General features: G+C 47.4%; 2 protein-coding genes across 3 annotated transcripts in view; one reads left to right on the forward strand and one right to left on the reverse strand.

The window, feature by feature from the left end:
* Positions 1-14,756, forward strand: part of LOC144152469 (carcinine transporter-like) — a 35,530-nt gene extending 20,774 nt beyond the window's left edge. For both annotated transcript variants that reach the window (XM_077683739.1, XM_077683740.1), the window contains 2 exons: positions 10,773-10,936; positions 13,892-14,756. In XM_077683739.1, the coding sequence (XP_077539865.1) occupies positions 10,773-10,936; positions 13,892-13,982 (255 nt within the window). In that variant the 3' untranslated portion in view covers positions 13,983-14,756. The remainder of the gene's footprint in view (positions 1-10,772; positions 10,937-13,891) is intronic.
* Positions 1-20,995, reverse strand: part of LOC144152472 (solute carrier family 2, facilitated glucose transporter member 8-like) — a 285,436-nt gene that overhangs the window by 225,006 nt on the left and 39,435 nt on the right. The window lies entirely within an intron of this gene.

The raw sequence follows: 20,995 nt of genomic DNA on the forward strand, positions 1-20,995 counted from the left end.
AGGTGTTGAACCAAGCTGAAATGATTCAGATGTCTTCCGTTATATGACACAATCGTCAGCGAGAAAGCGTATTGATGAGGCTATGTTATCAGAAAGATCATTATTATAGATTAAAAAGAGAAGAGGTCCCAATACTGATGATCCCTGAGGGACATCAGATGCAACAGGACAATGAGGAGATTCTTTATCACCGACAGACACACATTCGAAGTGATTTTGCAAGAAACATTCAATCCATCTTAAAACATTAGGGTCAATTCTCCGTTTGTTAAGTTTATAATGTAGCAGTGGATGGGAAACGCAGCCAAATCCCTTCGCGAAATTACTGACGATGCAATTGAGCACTGACGTAAGATCCAACAAAGAACAGACATCATTAGTAAGTAATGGTAAGCAAATACAATAAAGGAGTTTCCCAAGAATGATTTTTACAAGAACCGTGTAGGTAGATCGTAAAAAAAATGAATTAGATTCTGGAAAGTTCACCAAGTTTGAATAAATGACGCGTGCGAGTAGTTTGCATGGGATTGACGTTTACATTAAAAGAAGAGAGAACTTCACCCGACTTGTGTACTGGGATCAGCTTTCCACCCTTCTAGCGTCAGGCAGTAAGGAACACTGTAGTGACTGCGCAAAAATGTGAGAAAGAATCAATGCAGAGTTTACCTTTGTTGAATCTCCCGACGGGTATGAACCGGTCATTACCATTGTCATCATGAAAGCACCCCTGTCAGTAAAGTTGTGAGCGGCCCAGTCTTCATATCTCTTAGTTGCCGGCAACAGGACATTCCTCAGGTCAATTCCTTAAAATATCTGGGTATTTTGTACGAATATACCCTCAATTGGCGTCCACACATAGATTACATTACTACCAAAGGGGCTCGGGCCGTGTCATTCTTGAGAGGGCTAAGTCACAAAAGATTGGGCATGCGTCGTGACACCCTACTAATGATTTACAAAATGTACGTCCGACCAATTCTAGAATTTGGATGTGTGCTATTCTCCGGGAGTCCCCACTACAAACTTCGCCCGTTGATAATGCTCGAAAGACAAGCTCTACGTTTATGTCTGGGTCTTCCCCGTTATGTACCAATTAAAATTCTATACATGGAAGCCCGTATTCCTCAATTAGTCTCACGCATGCATGCCCTCACCGTAGATGCATTTTTACGAGTCATGGAATCGCCCATATCCAGGCCGCAAACTGCCTTCGTTACATGGCCTTCATTGTTCTTCGATATTTCATGGCCGCGGTTCAAACATCCACAGGCGGTCTTTGTACAATCTCTGCTTGGCCCATTAAATGTGGCCCTCTTGTCGGCTCCAGTACTTGACAGAGTGTCGCACTTCGATATTTATTTTGATGAAATCTTTCCCTCTAACGCGAAATTACTCCCTCTGAACCTTTTAACAGGCCTCCTACAGGATCATCTGAACGGTTTCCCATTCCACGCCATTGTTGCAACCGATGCTTCTGTCCGGGAGGAGAGGGCAGGCGTAGGTATTTTTTCTCCCGGTCTAGATTGGGCCTTTTCCCTCCGGCTCCCTAACTTTACTACATCTTTCCACGCAGAATTTCTCGCAATAGTCTTGGCCCTTCGTAAGCTTGGCTCTTCGAAACGACAGGCAATAATTCTCACGGACTCATTTTCTGTTTGCTCTGCCCTTACTTCTTCAACTTCATCCCCCCTACGTCGAGTCCTTGCTTCTTTAGCGCCTTCCTCCCTTCGTGAACTTCGTCTGGTCTGGGTACCTGGACATGCAGGTATCTGGCTTAACGAATCGGCGGATGCTCTGGCGGGAATGGCATTGGGCGGTCCAGTAGTGGAGGTTCTGCCCCCCATTTCCCTCGTAACTTCGGCTCGCTTCCGTAGGCTGTGTTTACTCCAAAGTCTGCCTGATTCTACCTACGACGACTCGGAGCTCGAGCACCTCCGGTACTCATGGAAGTGCAGCATAAGCCAGTCGCGAGCTTGTGAAGTAACCCTCACTAGCTTTCGCTGTCGCGTGCCAAATTTAAATCATTACTTGCACCGCTCTAATCTGGCCCTGTCGCCGTTATGCGCCTTTTGCAAGGAACCAGAAACAATCGACCATTTCTTCTTCTCCTGCCGACGGTTCTCCTCGATAAGACGAAGATACCTAGAAAGTACATGCAGCCGGCTAAACCTCCCGCTGTCTGCTACAGTTATTTTGTCATTCGGGGCGAAGGAACTGGGATTCTGCCACGGGGATCTTTGCAGTGCGTTGCACTCATTCATCCTGGAATCAGGCCGTCTGCCGTGCTAGACAGTATTTAGCTTCATTGGATTTTCTTGACAAGAATATGCGCGCCAAGCTCACTGCTTCGTCTGTACCACTTTCTTCGTGTTTCTTACTTCCAATTTTCATTAAATGGTGTTCGTTTTCACCTTTTTTTCTTTCTTTCTCTAATCTCCTTACTTTTATTTCTCTACTCATCTACTGCTAATCCATCCTAATAATTAATTTTTTTTTCTTTCCCTTCAAAAATTACCTAATTTCTTTCGGTAAGGCGCCCATTTCCTGGCCAATCCCCCTGAGTGGGTACGCGCCATTGAACTGGAACCACCACCACCACCATCATCCCCGCTAAGGGTAGCCATGGCCCAGGTCTGCCTTGCGTCGTTCTTCCGCTATACATTTTGGTGCCGTCAAACCCGGGAAGATGACCGCACGCGACGAAGAAGACCACCGACGTCCGCTCCGGCTTGAGGTTCCTAGAACCACGTGATTGTGACTGTTTCCGCTGATCAGCCCCGCCTTCAGCCTGAGGTCGGCATGGCTGGCCCAGACCGTCCAGTGACGACCGACGGTAAGTGTCGAATGGATAAGCTGCGCCGGCAGCAACGCATCTTTCGCGTAGCTACTGCAAGATTGCTCAAGGCAGTGAATGAGCTTCTGGAAGCCCCGTCTCCATCTCCGCACGACTTGCAAGCGACCATTGATCTGCTTGAGAGCAAAGATGCCACAATGTACGAGATAGACCAGAAAAGTGTCGATATTCTTGACCGTGAGGAAGTCGAGCGCGAATACTTCGAGGCCTTGGCGTACCGAAGAGATATATGCCGCGCCCTCAACCGGTTCCACAATGCCTTGAAGGTCTCAAAGGCATACGGCGTGAGAAGCACCACCAACGCCAAACCTAGCAGGCCAAATTTCCCTTGACCACTGACCATCATGTCCAACGGCGTTCACACGGCAACCCGTAGAGGCGGCCCCTCTCACGTCCACTTACATACATCAACCTTGCAAGTTGTTCCACCAACGCTGCAGGTTAGCACGGTTAACGGTGCGCTTGCTGAACTGATGAGGCTTGGGAACCCTTCCCAGGTGACGCCCCAAGACCACATGATCTTGTCCGACATGCAGCGACCAGAGTCTTCGATGTTCACGCCCATCACGCGATGAAAACCTAGCGAGAGCCCATTCTGCCATTTCCCGTACATTGAGACGTCGGAAATCTCTACTTCTAACAACAGGAGGCCAAATGCTAGTCCGCAGAAAAACTGCTCCAGGACGGCAGTGCAAAAACCGGTTCAGTCTAACGTGACGTTCGACGAGCGCAAGCTCTTTTTGCCCCTGCGAGAACGGGAGAATACGATACAGACCAATACCGTGAGTATTTCGTCTACTAGTGCCTCCGAAGTGTCCGTCAAGGAACAAGCCATCATAACAGCCGAAGCTTCACTTTTCCGAAATGACGCACAGTCGAGCGTACAAGGAAACGATAAGCGTGGTGAACATGATTAAGCGCCTGCCGCCGTCAAAGAAGGTTCAGCGGCAGCAACCCGAGCAGACAGGAAACGTGAAGTCGAGGATGTGAAAGAAAAGGTCGAACGTCAACGGTGTGTGTTGGAATACATCTTTGTTCCCGACTTCATGAAGGATGAATCCTTACCGGACTTTCCTGGAAGCCAGCTAGCTGCGTTCGTAGAAGTAGTGCAAGAGGGTGCACCTAAGCTCCACTATGAGTCCTTTCGTGTTACTGAGCGTGGAAAGTCTAAATCACCCTTGATGACCCTTTCTCGTCCCAGCGAGCAGACACTGAGGCCTGGTCCGAAAGCAGCCGAGCCATATGCTGACTTGGTTCCCATCAGGAAATTGCGCTCGCCAGAATCGGAAACCGCTAAAACGCAAGCACGAGACAGGCACAAGACCAATCAGAATCCACCGACCTACTCAATGCATGACAGCTGCAGGTACAATTTACGGTTGATACTTTCACGGCAACATTTTCAGCAAAATACCTACTTGACTGAACGACTGGAGACGTCGCAGCGGGCTTGGAGCCCAGTTTGTATGTCGGCTGCTGAACCTTGGCGGCGTTTGGCTGTAGTGAAAACTGCGAGACGGTGGATGCACCGCTGGAGACAAAAAAGTGCAGCGTTTGCGGGCAGCTTCACCAGTATTGACATTATGGACCGGAAAACAAATCATTAGGATAGTGGATTGATTGTTCGGCGTCCGTACAGCGTTTCTACTTGTGGCTGGATACGAAACGTTGCGGGCGCGGGACTGTGTTGAATCTCCCGACGGGTATGAACCGGTCATTACCATTGTCATCATGAAAGCACCCCTGTGAGTAAAGTTATCGTCCCCGTTAAGGGCAGCCAATGCCCAGGTCTGCCTTGCGTCGTTCTTCCGTAACAACCTTGGTACCTTTTCAGAAACCTATAATTAATCAATCTATCCCTGAAGATCAAGAAAATCGGGCAATCTGTATTAGCTTGAAAATTCCAGCACAGCTAATAAAAATGGTTCCATTGCCTTAATATTTAAGCTTTCTTTAACAGGAAAAGAAGTCAGGGTTGTTTTAGTAAAGGATAAAGAAAACGTATTGTTGAGCAAAACGCAGCACTGCTGGCGTGGAACAAGCGTCCCGTCCGGCGTTTTTAATATTGGGTCTTCAGATCGTCTCAATTAACTGCCCTGCAGAACTTGCGGGCATCAGTCGAAAGGAGAGATGGGAGCGTGGGCTGATAAAACTCGGCTTTTTCACGCGAAAGGCCCTTGTTATATTCTGATGTGGCGCGCACATAAGCCGACCACATATCAGCTAACTTGAGAGCCCATAGCGGTGGAAAAGACCCTTTTAGGGGCGAAGCACCTTAGGACCTCGCTTTGTCCGGGGATTGGCGTCCGTGGACACAGTGTTGCGCATGCGCGAAGAGCATTATGTTGGATTGGATTAGATTGGGATTGAATTGGGGTTGAATTGGGAATGGAATGGATTGGATTGGATTGAATTGAATTGTATCGAATTGGATTGGATTGGAAGTGTATATACTGTACACACGCGTTGTCACTCATTTACATGCGCGAGTGGGCAATGGCACGGGTGATTTACGGTAAGAATGATCTCCCGTGCTTCGCCCACTAGTCATGACTCACTTCGCCGAGATGCATGAACTTTATTATTATTAAGCAGTCGTTTTGATGAAATGTTGGCCTGCCGAATCCGCGTCCACGGGCTCGGCAGGCCAACATTTGGATCAAGTAAGGAAGTATACAGTGAAAAAAACAGAGATAATTACTTTCATGAACCTGGCAAATCACCGACTTTATCGGTTAGCGTTTAGGACAGGATATTCGTCTGAGGGGTATGTACGGGTGGGGAGTTAGTATTCCGAACCACGCGAACGCGTGACAACAGCCACCGTTGGAGAACTCCGGGGGTCTGGCGCCTGATGTCGAGACCGGTGCGGCGCGCATGCGCGTCCTTTTTTGCTCTCAGGCACGCAGATTTTGTCGCTTCCTGCTGCGATGCTGCGTTGGTCACTGAATCACTGAAGAGCGACGCTGGCGATGCCTTTGTAGCAGTCCCTTCACCCGAATGGCACATTTGCGGCCTAATGTGATGACTTCGTCGGCTTTGGCGGAAGTACTCCTCGCGTCCTGACAAATACTGCGCGGAATGTTTTCTTTGGTTTTCTCTGTTTTGTGCTTTATTGTTTGTACACGATGCGACTAGCGGCTTGCGAATGGCCTCGCCGAATATAGTGTGTATAAAGAACAATCACAGGGTGCCGCCCTATCGACAACGAAATGCCAGCGAGATAAATCGCGAACCTTAATTCATCTTGTTTATTTTGTATACAACTTGACCACTGAACTTATCTTTCAGCTAGCGTTCCGCTGCCGATAAAGTAGGCTATTTGCAAAGTTCATGAAATAAATTATCTGTGTTTTTTTTTTCTGTGTACTTTCTTACTTAAAAATTGTCCAAAGACATGCTCACATAAATTGTCTGTTCGCTCTGCACGTCGCCATCCATCAAAATGGGACCTCGGGTTCCCATCGAAAGCATTCCTCAAAGGGGAATTTCGCCGGCTTACTGATAGGTCAAGGGGTGCTGTTAGCCGAGCACTTCATGCCTATGAAGAAGGCTGACTTGCAGATTCCCAGCGGAGCGGAAGGACAGGATCCACAACAGAAGAGGAGGCCAAGCTGATTGCTACTGCAGTGGTTGAAGACCTGTTCCTTCGTGCCAAAGAAATTCGGGAGGCCCTAAGTAGCGAACAATCTTACGGAGTTCTTCGATGGGAACCCGAGGAGCCAATTTCACAAATTCCAACATGCAGAACGAACAGAATATGTATGTGAGCATTCCTTTGGTTCATTTTTAATTGATTATGAGGTGCAACACACCGACACACAGGCGATGAGGCACGCCGTAGTGAAGGGCTCCGGATTAATTTAGATTATCTGGGGATCTTCAACGTGCGCCGAAATCTCGAACACACGGGCTTTTTTCCTTTTCGCCTCCATCTGAAAAGCGGCCGCCGCGGCCGGGAATCGAATCCGCGTCCACGGGCTCGGCAGGCCAACATTTGGATCAAGTAAGGAAGTATACAGTGAAAAAAACAGAGATAATTACTTTCATGAACCTGGCAAATCACCGACTTTATCGCTGGCGGAAAGCGCGCTGAAAGATAGAATCAGTGTTCAAGTATGTATACAAAACAAACCAGATGAATAAAGGCTGCCTATCGTTGTCGATAGCACGGCACCCTGTGATTTTGCTTCATACACGCTTTATTCAGCTATGCCGTTCGCAAGCCACTGTAGTCTCTTCGTGTATAAACGATAAAGCACAAAACAGAAAATAATCCCGGGTCACCTCCGCTAACGCGAAACCTGAGGAGGAGCGAATCATGCAGTGTATAAGGGTATTCTTGGCGCCTGGGCGTTTTTGCCAACAGAGTGAAATCGTTGGGGGGTAGAGGCGTACAGCTTTGCTGTAAAAGCCTCGTGTCTTTGAAGCACAAAAAGTTCTAGCGCGAGATAACAAGTGTCCCAGTGTGTTCTTTTAGTGCGCGTTTTTGCCCACGAAGATGAAACGTTATAGCGCAAAGCGTTGGAAATCGAGTGTCCCTGTGTGTTCTTTTAGCACGCGTCTTGTACCAAGTCTAGCAGAAGCGTCCAGCCCCTAGTAATACTACAAAGGCGTCGTTCTGTGGTGCTTGAGTGACCATCGCAGCACCGCTGCAGGAAGCGAGAAAATCTGCGTGCCTGCGAGTAAAAAAAGGACGCGCATGCGCGCCACGCCGGTCTCGACAACAGGCGCCAGGTCTCCAGAATGCTCCATCGGTGGCTTTTGCCACGCGCCCGCGTGGTCTGGAATATTCAGTGCCAGCCTGTACTTACCAGTAAGCCATTGAACCTTGTTTTTAAATAAATTAAAGATTTAGCGCATGCTCCCAAAATTCAAGAAGAAAATAATCTGTAAAAGCTTTTAGTTGCCTATTGATGGCTTGGAAAACAGCTTTAACGCAGTCTTTAATTTGTTTAAATTGTTTGGCGGGGCGGGGAGAGGCTGACGGTATAGTGAAATGAGCAACCAAGTGGTCGCTCAAAGCAGGAAAAAGCGGTAAAGATGAAACAGATTCGGGAAAAGTCATCAGTAGAAGATCAAGGGTGCTGGAAGATGATTGGGTAATGTGAGTGGGTCCTTTAACAAGTTGGCTTAGGTTATATATAGAGCAAACTTTAATAAAACTCGAACATTCTTTAGAATCACTGTATAGTTGTTAGAGGTAAGGGCTCGTTCCACGAAATTGCCGGTAAGTTAAAATCACCTAAAACAAAAATGGGGGCTCTTGAAAATTTAATGACAACTTGGTTAAAGCCCACACATAGAAATCATCGCAAAAGTAGGCGAACTATTCGGCGGAAGGTAGTAGGCGCAGAACAAGAAATCCGCGTAATTTATCTGAATACAAACACAAGAAATTCTCAATGCGATACAATACAGACGTCATGGGAAACAATCTCATTCGATACCGCTATACGAATACTCCTTTCCGCCTTTTTACATTGCAGCAATTCCTTATTGTCCACATCTTCATGCGGCCAGGTTTCGGTGAGCGCAATAACATCGGCTGAGCACGTGTGAGTCGTGGACGATAACTCACCCCGTTTATTCCCCAAACTTCTAATGTTGGTGAGTAGAAAGGAATGGTCGCATTTGTGTTTCGCCTGCACAGCAGAGAATTGCTAGCTAGTGGTTGGTTGCGGTAACTGGGAGTCGGATAGATTAATGCCTCCCATATCGCTAGCGGATAGAGGGGAACTGCACGTCCAATTTCGCAGACGCTATCGGTTACGCTGTAATAGGCCTTCAAGAAAATTTATTAATCGCCGATACAAAGACTCGCTGTGCTAAATACTACACGGGTCGCCTAAACCATACACTCTGCATGTATCACTTCACTCACTACACCACTCACTGCACACACAGTTCACTCCACAGTTCTCCATAGTTCACTAGTACACACACTAGTAGAAGCACAATTACTCTGAAAGATCTGTAGATCACATCCTCGAAAGTTCACGACGATACGTCAAGATCAATACAACAGTCAATAGGGTAGAATAGACACTTCTATTTGTTTGTTTACCACACGGATAAACCGAGTGGACCACCGCTGAAGGAACTGCTCTTCCCCCAGCGCGGCGAGCTCAGCCTCCAGGTGATCGAATAGACGCGAGCGCATTATTCGAAGCATTGGAAACATGTACTTTTGCGGCCGCGCTCTGAGAACCGCAAAGCCGCGCCTTTTCCAGATGATCTGGGCACCAACGCACAGTAAAAACAGAACATAGGCATAACACTTTTTGCTGACGTACTGCTTATTATAACTTAAGGTGCGCTGTTTTCTTGTAGCCTTTCCACAATACCACAAAAAATCAAATTGCACCATCGAGCCCTGTCTTCTAAATCATCGAGGCGAGACAGCACAGCCGAATTTTCACAGTTAACAATTTCAGTTATTGTGCGGAGAGTTTCAGCGTAGTCATTAAGGCGTTCCAGAGTGGATGCCTTGTTCTTAAAGGCTGCCAATCTCTCGGCCACATCTGTCACGCCATCTTCCAGCAATTTCTGGCTGGCTCTTACTTCGTTTAGAGATGGCCTTACTTCGGCGTGTCGCGATTCCATTGTACCTCCGAGGGATTTTATAGCTTCCAGTAGTTCGCTATTGGTGATATCGAGTGCCAGTTAAAAAGGCGAAGGGTTCAACACCACCGGACATAATAAGCGATTGCATAACATGAAAGCAGTCAGTGCAAACCATAAAATGCACATCTGGGCATGGGAACAGTAGTAGACAGCGGTTGGTGTCGATTGGTAGCGGTTGGTGGCGGTTGGTAGAGAATCGATTTTCTGCAAGCACTAGGCAAATATGGTATACAGAGTGGCCTTGCGAGATTAGTGTAGCCTGGTGACTACCCATCCAGAGAAGAGCCTTATTAACATCGTGGATGCAAAATGAGTGCTCAAAGAAGGGACATTCAATTGTGCGACGAAGAGCTTTTGCTGTCCCCCTTTCCTTCACTTCCCATTCCTCCATGCACGGCCTCCGGGCCTCCCCTTTCCTCCAATAAAGGTTTCAATCAATCAATAAAGTGCAGAGCACTTTGGGGGCTCGCCTTGTCGTCGAAGCTCGCTGTAACGCTCGATGTCAAGTGACTTCCGGGATCAGGCGGCCCAGCGAGATAACGGACCCAAGTAGAGCCCGGCGTACCCGTCGTAGGGCGCCGCGCAGAGGTTTCGAAAACCAAGCGGTTTAAGCAGTCATAAGCGTTCGAAACTCATGAACCGCTGGTGCTTGTCAAACATGCCTCCGTTGTTTAGCGCAAAGAAAACTGCAAGTACATTTGAGGCAAAATATACGTAATTAACCGGCAGCGCCGGCGTTCATTTAGTTAGGAATGCTCGTTGGGTTGGTTTTTGTGGCAGTGCAACGCTGGCACGTGCGGGAGGAAAAATCAAGCACATAACGAACAGAACTCCTGCTGGCGCTGTTTCAGGCAGGGGGCGCGCGAGCACTGCGGAGACGGGAAATTTGAATTGCATTGGGTGGTAGCAGTGAGCGGATAACGGCGGTACAGCCCATTATTAAGAATCACTGCTCTGCACTTCCGACAGCTTTCACACAGAGTGGAACGGCTTTAATTTTTTTACAATACAAGGAAGGTGAGCATTTCACCTGCATGAAACACACGAAGGGTTTAACTAGTGGCTTCTTGATTGCTGCTGTCCCATGCCGCTTTAATTACACTATTATCAAGCAAAATGGAGCCAACTTCGGTGACGTTAATATTGGTCTCCAGTTTCACAATTATATCCTGGCAGCGGAATAGACCCAGTATGACTCCTACTACTGTCCCCTTTTGGGTATCTGCGTAAAATCTTGCTTCTTATGCACCATACACTTGCATCCTATTGCATATACTTCCGTCCGTTTCAGGGCCGGTACGGCACGTGGATTCCGTTCCTGTTCCTCTGCGTGGTGACGGGTGTGGCGGGGCTGTCGGCCGCCTGGCTTCCCGAGACCAAGGGTTACGCGCTCTGCCAGACCGTCGACAACGCTGAGAACTTCGGCAGGAGACAGAAGTTCTTCTCCCTCAACAGGTGGGCGAACCGGGTTATCTCTGCACAGTCTCGCTCAGTCCCGCTAAAGCAGCGAGACAACGGCTGCGGCCAAATGCTTTGTACTGGAGTAGCTTCAGCGGTAGTTATAAACTACCTGCAGTTGCAGCATGAACCGATGCAAACGATACCGCAACTACAATTGGCAGAGACATGAAAGAGTGGGAAAACTTCTAATTCAAAAGAAAATATTACTCCTTGCGGCATGAAACCGGAGGGTCGAGGCTTCGCTGGAAGCTTAAGAAACAGGTCAACGGCGCTAAAAAAAATGAAAACACGAGTGGACGCAAAACTGGAATGCACCATGATCACTCAAACTTACTCGCAGGGAACTGTAACCTTGTCGCTCTTACTGAAATTTTGTATCTGAAAAAAAAAAAAAACTGTGTGCGTACAACGACGGAACAAAGCATATTGTAAGCAGTAGCCTAGTTTCGTTTCAAGTGCAGGCGTTTATTTACATTGAGCTTATTTACGCGTAACCGTTGAAAGAAAAGTACCGGTCTAAGCATTATTTAAATCAATTTTGGAAATAGCCCGCAGTGATTTAAGGGCCCACAATAATTTTAGATGCTCTGCATCTAAACCCCACGGAGTGGTATCGTTTCTGTCTGCAGGCTGCCGTTTTTGGGATGGAGACTAAACAAAAACGCCCGTTGTGTTGTGTCGAGATTAAGGCGCACGTTTCAGGTCCCCTTTGGAGGTAAAAATTTATTTGCGGTCTTCGCACTAGCGTTGGGTGAAATGCTTCGTTTTATTTATTTATTTATTTATTTATTTATTTATTTATTTATTTATTTATTTATTTATTTATTTATTTATTTATTTATTTTATTTTATTATTTATTTATCTAAACTTTACGCAACTTCTTCAGTTGTTTGAAATGCCCGCATCGCTATGCAGCCTTCTGAACATAAAGGCAAAAATGGCTTCAAATCAACGGAACAAAAAAAAAACTACATCGCCTCACGGTATTATTACCATGCGGTGCTCGCACAAACTAGATAAAATTGCTATTAGCTTTTACAGTGTTGCCTCGATATAATGGCTGCAGATACCGCGCGCAACTGCATTCAGCTTAGGCGAAAATAAGCACTTTACGCAATGCGCACCGCAGTGTATGGAATCTAATTATTGTGGCTGGAGTTCTAGCAGGGATTAAGCTGAATGTAGCTATCTCGAATCAAACCACGCGAAAGGAGTCCAACATATTGTTACGTGCGGGGAACGACGGTTTATTGCAAAGTAAACAAGGGGTAGCTCAGTATGTCCGACTGCAGCCGCGAACGCTAGCAACCTCGTCTTCCTCTACCTTGCCAGCATCTTCCCTTAAATTCGTTGGTCACTTCCTTGGGTCACTTGACCTTGCGGACCGTGAGTAGACAGCGTAACAATATATTTAACTTCGGCTGGGGCGCATTAAGCAAACACTCTCAAGTTACGAATGGTGGGGTGCGTAGGTCATTTTAAAAAAAATTGGCCGCGTATCTGCTCCTTTCGTTGCAAATGTCGACGAAAGACGATAGTATTTCCAAGAAAATGCCAATTAAATGCCTCCCTTCGCTTTCCCGCTTACCTCTCGGGCTGTTCCTCCCCCATCACGCTCCTCCCAAGGTGGACGCGCTAGAGGTGTGCTCAAGTCAATTTTAATTTGCAGCGTTCCCCTGCTCCAGGCTGGGTTCCTCGATGCTAGCGCTGCCGTACGGCGGATACGCGCTTTAATGGAGGCGCCCTACTTCAATGTTTATAGAACCACGTTGCCCTACTCCACGATCACTCCAAGCGCACCGTGTAACCTACCTAGTGGAACCATTCGTTACTGTTGCCGTTTGATTTTTTTAAAAATGCCACCAGAACCCAAAGGCGACGGTGTGATTCTAGGCGTAAGGGCCGTGCCCGTTCTTATACGCCTTAGACGCACTGTTGCCCATCGGCTGAATCCGGGGGGCAACTGGTTGAGGTCTTCCGGAATTTTTTTTTTTTTTTTTGAAGAACGGCCTTCCGCTCGGCCTTCGCCCAAGCAGCACCGTCCTCTGTGTCAATGTCGGCCTCCGCATCTGAATCAGCGGGTTCTGAACAGTCTTGCTCGGGGTGAATACGAAGTTGATCCCGGGCAATTCTGTGTGCCTCTTCATTGCCTACAATGCCTTCATGTCCAGGGACTCACCGGATTTGGTATTGCAGGCCACTCTGTTGGCATTCAGCAATGAATTTCTTTATTCTGCGGACAGTGCGGCTAGTAGTTTTGCGTGAACCAAGGGCTAGAATGGGGTCCATTGAGTCTTCGTAAATTATTATGCGTTCGGGAGGGTCGAGGGTGCTTGGATGTTTGCCTGCATGTTCAGTCAAGGCAAGCAGGATGGCTCTTAGCTCGGCTTCTCGGTTGGAAATTTTGACAGAGCGCACGTGTGCATTTGCGTTTCGGTCTTCGAGGCTGTACCAGCAGAGTGAGACGCGGTCATGTTCAACTGCGGCGTCTGTGAAGATATCCAGGGTGCGATTTGCTGGGGCATCACTGTCTCCACTGGCTAGCTCTAGGAGGTGATCTTTAACCTTCCTTTTCCTTCGTGTTGGGTTGTCGTGACCGACATTTTTTGGAAGTGGCTTGTTCATTGTCACAATAATGTTAACAAACATGAGTACATCGGAGCCTTCGAACAAGGCAAAGCTGTCGAAATTATTTCCCATCACAATGCTTATGCTACTGCCAGAGCACGTGCCTCTAGACAGTACCATAAATAACTCAGGGCTGGAGCATTCCACAAAGCATTGCAGGAACCTCGATAGGACATGCGCTTAGTTAGCGTTCTATTTTCAGCAATCTTTAGGGCTAGCCACGCCAGAACTCGACAGTAAACTAAAGAAGTGACGCTTATAGTTTGCCCTTCCTCCCTCTTGCACAGTTTCATGCTAAGAAATTTTTTTCTCTCTTCCAGGGTGAACAACAAGAAAAAAGGCTATGGAAATGAGGACGCCAAGGAAAACGAGCTGGACGTAATGGCCGAACCTTCAACTGTCACTGTCTGATGTGTCCAGCCTGTGTATCACAGTCGTTTAGTTTCACGTTCACAAGTTCCAGTGTTCCTATCGTTATATGTTAACATCCAGGTGAATTCGTCGTCCCCGTCCGGCGCCCTAATACCCCGTTCAAAAAAACGCAGAAGATCACAGTTCATGTTTATACACTGTCAAAGGATTTGCACCTTTCATGCCTATAAGTTATATCTAAAACCCATATGCCCTATCGAAACACAAAAAAAACTGTTTTGAAAGGGTGTAATTAACGTAAAAACGCCCTTTAAAGTGTATTCTTGCTTTTTTCGCAAGGTTGTAAGGGTTTCATAAATAACAATACACCCTTAAAGGCTGTTTTTCTGTTTTGTTTTTTCTAGGGTGTAAAGGTGTTAGTTATATACAGCGAAAATCGCCCCTATGGGTGTAAATCCCTTTACAGTGTACCATTTCCATCTTGTTGAAAATGCCACAGGCTTCTAGTACACATTATTGACTTCTTGTTAGACACTTCTTTCTGTGAGATGGTGCAGCCACAATTGTTTGGCACGGAAAAGGCTAGTGCCACAATGGGCCCTATCTTGATGGAAAACGTGGCGCCGAAGAAATATCTTGGGCGGTATGAAACTGCGAGTTAGACGCAGCAGTGATTCATATGCACGGACATTTTATGCTTGATTCCCATGTTGGAGTGCGCTTTAATTGAACACTTCATTGCCGTGTAACCTACCCAGCACCATACACAGTGATATAGAAGTGTATATATGTTATTAAAATGTGCACAACGTGCCCTATTTTGCCATTCCTCCTACTTCAAATTTCTACATATGCAGCCTAGATGCATGCATAATTTCGAAAACAACTTCAGGCTGCGCATAAACGGTCAGAGCGCCACCCAGTATGAGGCAGCGCGGTACTAGAAGTCCAAACGTTATTCTAGCGTACGACTACCTTCTCACTTAGAATCTATAGTACGCATATCCTTATCCCGTTAATTCTCTAAATTCTCTTTTAATGCCACTTGGCTCTTGGAGAGAGAGAGAGAGAGAGAGAGAGAGAGAGAGAGAGAGAGAGAGAGAGATAACTCGTAACAAAAATGCATAATGCGCTTTAGTTTTTTTTTTTTTTTTTTTTTGCACCGGTAATGATCGCAAAATGGTAAAATTCAAACATCAGCCCATAATTTCTGTGATATGACTGCCTTGACGAACAAAGTTCTGCGCTTCAGTTCGCTGAATGTGGCGTCCTCAGGCAATTAAAATCGTTATTGCATAACTTTTGTCTACGAAACAAAAATACATACGCAGGCGTGTAGTGACATCTGCACAATAAGAATAAGTAATAATAAACACGCATACGAAATGCTTTAAGCCATACTTTTGTACATAAGTTGATGCTAGCATATTGGAAGATCTGTTAAAGTACGCTACGAACAGCAAGTACGTCGTTCTCGCTTTCGCTTCGCACTTCATTCTGGCTCTCTTCCACTCATTTCGTTGGTGCAGTTTATCCCTCAGTACACAACATCAATAACGGTTACCATATCAGGCTCGGGAAAGAAATCAAGGTGGATTCGAGAAGCATGTTCAAACATCGTAGTAAGGACGAATCAAAAGGAAGAGGCCACACGGGTCAAGCGTTGGACGTCAACTCGAACTTTTTAACCGCGCAAAATAAAAGAAGGCGACAACAGAAGAGAAAGATTTTGGAAGGCTAGCTCAATTTAGCACAGGTGCCAAGTGTGCATTAAGACATTCTATTCCTCTCTTTGACAGGGACGCATTCATCGTTTGCGCAGAAGGTACAGCAAGCCTCAAACATTTCATGACTGGCCTGGTCGTTTAAACGGAGCTGTACACGCGCTCTGCCAACGGAGTCAAAGAGCGGAGCACAGAGATGCAGCGGAGGCAATGATCAGCTAAACGGACCTCCACAGCTGCTTTACAGCGGCTCTCGCAGCCCGTCATTGATGCACGTGTACCTCTCTCTCTGGCCGGGGTAGCATTCTTCGCCGAAAAGTGGCACCTTGTACTCAACGCCCACTTTGCACCCGACAATACGCGTGACGTTGCGTGCAAAGTGGGCATTGTGTACAAGGTGCCACTTACCCGCAGAAAACGTTACACCGGCCATACAGGCATGCATGCGTCAATGACAGGCTCAGAGAGCACAGCGTATAAAGACACAGGCGCCAGCTCTTCTCTTTGTCTACATTGTGTATACCTTGCCTTTGTCTATTTTTACGAAAATGTTAACTGGCTCTTCAAGGGTGGTTGTCTTTATATGTGTCTACCTGCAATTCTTCTATCGTCGGCGCTGCCTTTTGGGTTTGAAACACCCAGGTGCGCTTGCTCTACAAGGTGTGCCACTCAAACAAACTTCCGCCTGTTTAAGTTCGGCAGGCTTTCTTGGGATAAACACGAAAATTGTGGTCTGTCTGTCTGTCTGTCTGTCTGTCTGTCTGTCTGTCTGTCTGTCTGTCTGTCTGTCTGTCTGTCTGTCTGTCTGTCTGTCTGTCTGTCTGTCTGTCTGTCTGTCTGTCTGTCTGTGCATCCATCCGTCCGTCCCTCTGTCCGTCTGTTCGTCGATTCAGCCACCCGACCAAAACATCAAAGCAATTTTTGAACGAGGCGTTTTTTTTTTTTTGGCAATTCTTACAAGCCACTATATCTGACAGCACGCTTCATGCTTGTCAATATACAGTAAAATATGCTGTTGTGCCAGTTGGTGCATATTGCTTCAAGAAAACGAGCGCTACAAACCAGGACAGAAAAAAACTAAGAACGACAAGACCTTGCGTGCCCGAGAAAGCTCACCCGCGCCATCGAGCAAGCTCATGACGTCATCTGCGCTTCGATCCAAACTGCGGACGTAAGGACTCTTGTGACGTATCGAGGCAGCCGCGGTGCTGTTGGCGCACGCTTTTCCGCCTTGTGCATCACGTCACAGTTTTTGGGACTGACGTCACGTGCGACTACGGCCGGTCGGGCCGTTCTGGCGCGAGTGCGCGCTCCCAGACGACACCACCTATACTTTACGTGGTGTTGGCTCAGACCGAACCGGCTGTGGCGCGACGAGAACAGTGACGTCAAATGTGCTTTCCCGTCATGACGGATGTCTCGGTGTTCGCTTCACCGAAACCGAAACTGTCCCGAATAAACGCAGCTGTGAGTAATTATTTATGCTGCGTTCGACTCTCTAATGTGCCGATCTACGATTAGTGGGTGTAAGCACCTATTGCCGTGAAGAAAACGCAACAGAAATTTCATGTGAGTACTCCTTTGAGCAAACATCCACCGCATTTTTCATGGGAGGAGCAAGACAGGAAGGGAAGAGTGTGAAACGGGGGGAGAGGAGGAGAGACGAGAGGCATTTACTTACAGGGGCGGATGAAGGCTATCGTCTTTCTACGACATTTGCAGTGAAGGGAGCAGATACGCGGCCAGTTTTTATCATCTCTATCTTCGATAGCTTGCAAACTCCGTCGCATTTGGTGTTAGGTAGTACCAGAGTCCTTCAATGCTTATCATTGAAGGACTCTGGTAGTACTGACGGTAAATTGTTGTCAGTTGGCTGTTCATCTGAACGCTCTTTGGAATTCCTGCAGTGGAGTCTACAACGCTCATTACAGGTATGTTATTCTACTTCCAGCCGTTATAGACACAGCGGGGAATTTCTCCTGGCAGTCATCGGTTATTGGCTTAGCAGTCCACATGGCTGGAACATCTTTGTGACAAATGCCTCTTTAAAAAAAATTGCCCAAATCCATGCTGTGAAGAAGGTTGGAAAGGAAAGCTTTATACGAAGCCCACAACAATTGCCCATGCGACGCAATTTGAATTCACACACGTGGCTCTACAAAGAGGGAAACCAGATATTCGGCCAGCCATTATTTGGAATTCGCGGGGGCGGCGTCCCGAACGCAGCAGCGTCGGCCACGACCGGGCTAGAGCGGCGGACGCCGTCGTTGTAGCCCAGCCGGGGGTCGGCAGAAAGAAAACGGAGAGGAGCGTCTTTCGAGGGTGGGACAGCGGAACCTAGCCATCCTGATGTGCTAGCTCGGGGCTACACCACCGCACGACACAAGCGCAAACACCGAAACTGTTCGGAATTTGAGCTTAGTGATCCCCATTTATACCGATTTAAACTAGTTAGTTTAGCAAGTTTGAGAATTGCGAGAAAGCTTGGGGAACTCTTATAATCGCTATTTATCAGAATCAGATGCTCCTTTCGCCTTTTGTAATACTTGTTAAACACAATCAAATTGGTATTAACCAGTTTAGACAACGGAGTCCCATTCGTGGCAAGCAGTGCGCAAAAGGTAGCGTTTCTCTAGCGGCCAGATGTCCGTATGTAGTATCTACATTTTGTTTTCCCGCCCTGCAAACCAATTCTTAACGTATCTTTGCCGTACGACTACTTAATTCCGTCGGGTCAGGGTTACCCAGAGGTGCTGTCGAACAAGTTAATCAAGAAGTGTGAAGGAAGCGCGCAATGGACGTGCTTTAAAATCCCGTCCTCGTGGCTGCTCCTGTGGCGGTGGGGTATAGTACCCCATTTGTAACGGAAAAACTACGGTTCGAACCCGAAGAGGGCAACTTTTGATTTTGGGGGCGAAGCTCCTTAGGGGCTCGGGCTGTCGGCGACTCATGTCGTCGTCGTCTCATGTCATCGTCGGTGTAGTTACGGTACTAAAACACCGGTACACTCGTTTACACCTCGCTCTATTCTCGATAGTAAAACGCCGAAACACCCGTTTTCCAACTCCTCGCGCCAGAACACAACGCGTGCTAAAAGAACACACCGGGACACTAGTTTTCCAGCTCTTCGCGCTAGAACGTTTTGTGCGTCAAGCTAAGCTGTATACCTCTACACCCCAACGGTTTCATCTCCGTTGTCAAAAACGCCAAGGCGCCAAGAATACACTTGCACACTGCATGCCTCGCGCCTCCCCAGGGTTCACATTAGTGGGTACGGCCCCGGATTTTTTTTTTTCTTTTTTTTTTCACAAATTTTCGCTTATCTGGCTTTTACTACCTACTTTTTCTGCAGTCGCGTTATTCCTGGTCATGATGGTTGGTGTTTAGGTGCGCAATGCTAACTATCGCGTTATTCCTACAATTACCACAAGGTCGATGTTCAAGACAGTTTTGCTAATCAGTGCGCCACTGTGCTTCAAGCTTCGTGCAGCACTCTTCGGCTCTGTGGCGAAGCCTCCACTACGTGCGCCTTTCGAGTGAGCTCCTCTCCTTTGGTGACTCAGGCTTGCAGCCAACGGATCTCAACACGTCGTATACGCGCCTGGGAAAGGCCGGATCGCTGGCGCCTCTCTGTCTGTCCGATTTAAACTTCGGCGGTGGCAGACGAGACATGCAGAGACTTGTCCGAAGGACGCGGACACCGTAGCGGAGACCTCGTCTCTCCCCTCTCTCGGAAACACCGTGCGCCACTACTACCGACCCCTCACTAACTCTGGATAGAGCGTTGTGCGCGTGGGCACCATGTTGCGCCATGTGCAAAAACCAGAGGGAATGCTTGTTTAACCGTTAGCGCTTTGGGTATAAATAAGAGCCCGCCAAAGCGCAGAAGTTCATTTTTGTTGAAGCAGTGAATCAATGCTGTCACTCTGCCCGAGTCCTGTACTGTAACCTCACCCGTCATGGCATTGTTCCTGTATCTTTCTTCGGCTCATCTCTCGCTATGCAGTAAACAAGTTATGTTTGCCTTCGGCTTCTTGTCGTCGTCACCAAGGCAGCAACATGGCCGCTCGCTTCACCACGCTATTACACGTATGACGGAGGCGACGGAGCTCGGCTCGGGTACGCCTTCCCGAACGCAACAATAGCTTCGTTCAGTGTAGTTGGGCTGTGCTACGTTCGGTTCTGTTGGGTTGGGTAGGATTCTAGTTTAGGTTATGATTGGTTATGTTTACGTGCGGTGAGGTTAGGTCACGTAGGTCTGTTTAGGTTAGGTTACGTAGCGCTAGGCCACGCTACGTTATTTCTGGCCCTCACGTTTAATTGCGCCTGCTAGAGAAGGGCCGCGATCATTAAAAAAACACTTATTTTTAAGGGAAACGTTACGTAGTTTTAAAAGCCAATCAGTGACGGGTGCCGACATAATTTTCTCTAGTATCTTTTTTTCAGCTGCCAACAGAATAGACATCACCCTCATTTTGAGCTAAGACAAGATAATGTTTTGACTACTTGAAATTCGCTTCCGCGGCATCGTCCGCTAGGAACTGCTCGATTTGTCGTTTGCCTCTTTATGTTCCGTTTTCAGCTTTTTGATGTTACTTATTTTAATCATCTCCTGGACTCCTCGTTCCGTTTTTATCTCTCGTCCTGTTGGTAGGCTCTATAATCTGCGCTCGCAACGCTTTCCTCGTTAGAATACATTTATTCGTCTTGGAATGGGCTCCTCCAAAAATGTTTTTACGTCTTAGTCAGCTAGACGTGCTTTTGTTGACTCTCTGAGCGTCTTCCTCGTCGTTCGGACCAGTTCGATGCAATGCCCGTAACGGCTGCCACCGTCTCCCCTCCACCAGGCCAGTTGCTTCCTTGTTGGGCGTGGAGGAAGACTTCGATCACGACTCATCACACCCGTTGTCCACACGAAAGGCCGGTGAACCGCCAGCATGTTTATCTCGCGCAGCAAGGAGGGAATCATGTCGGTCTACATCTTCAAGCCAAATGATGATGGCATTTTCTAGCTACAAAAAATAAATAGCAAACGAAGAAATACCTTCTCTATGCGCTGTCGGCAATTCACTAAGGACGGTAGCTATGGCGGTGGGCCTGTGGCTGAGGCGTTGCACTAAGCAGAAGGACATGGTCCCGATGCCCGGTCACGGAGGCGGTTTTTTTCTGATGAAATGAAGAGACAAGGTTTAAGCGTGCAATAAAGATTCCCGAGAAATATACATCGATCGGTAGTGCTGCACTGTAACAGCTTCGCTGCGCCATACAATTATGAAAGCAAATACTGCAAAAATGCTCTTCCGATGAAAAGTACGACGGGGTAAGCAC

Source organism: Haemaphysalis longicornis, unplaced genomic scaffold (assembly GCF_048455015.1).
Source record: "Haemaphysalis longicornis isolate Haplotype H1 unplaced genomic scaffold, Haemaphysalis longicornis Haplotype H1 scaffold_9, whole genome shotgun sequence".
NCBI lineage: Eukaryota > Metazoa > Arthropoda > Arachnida > Ixodida > Ixodidae > Haemaphysalis > Haemaphysalis longicornis.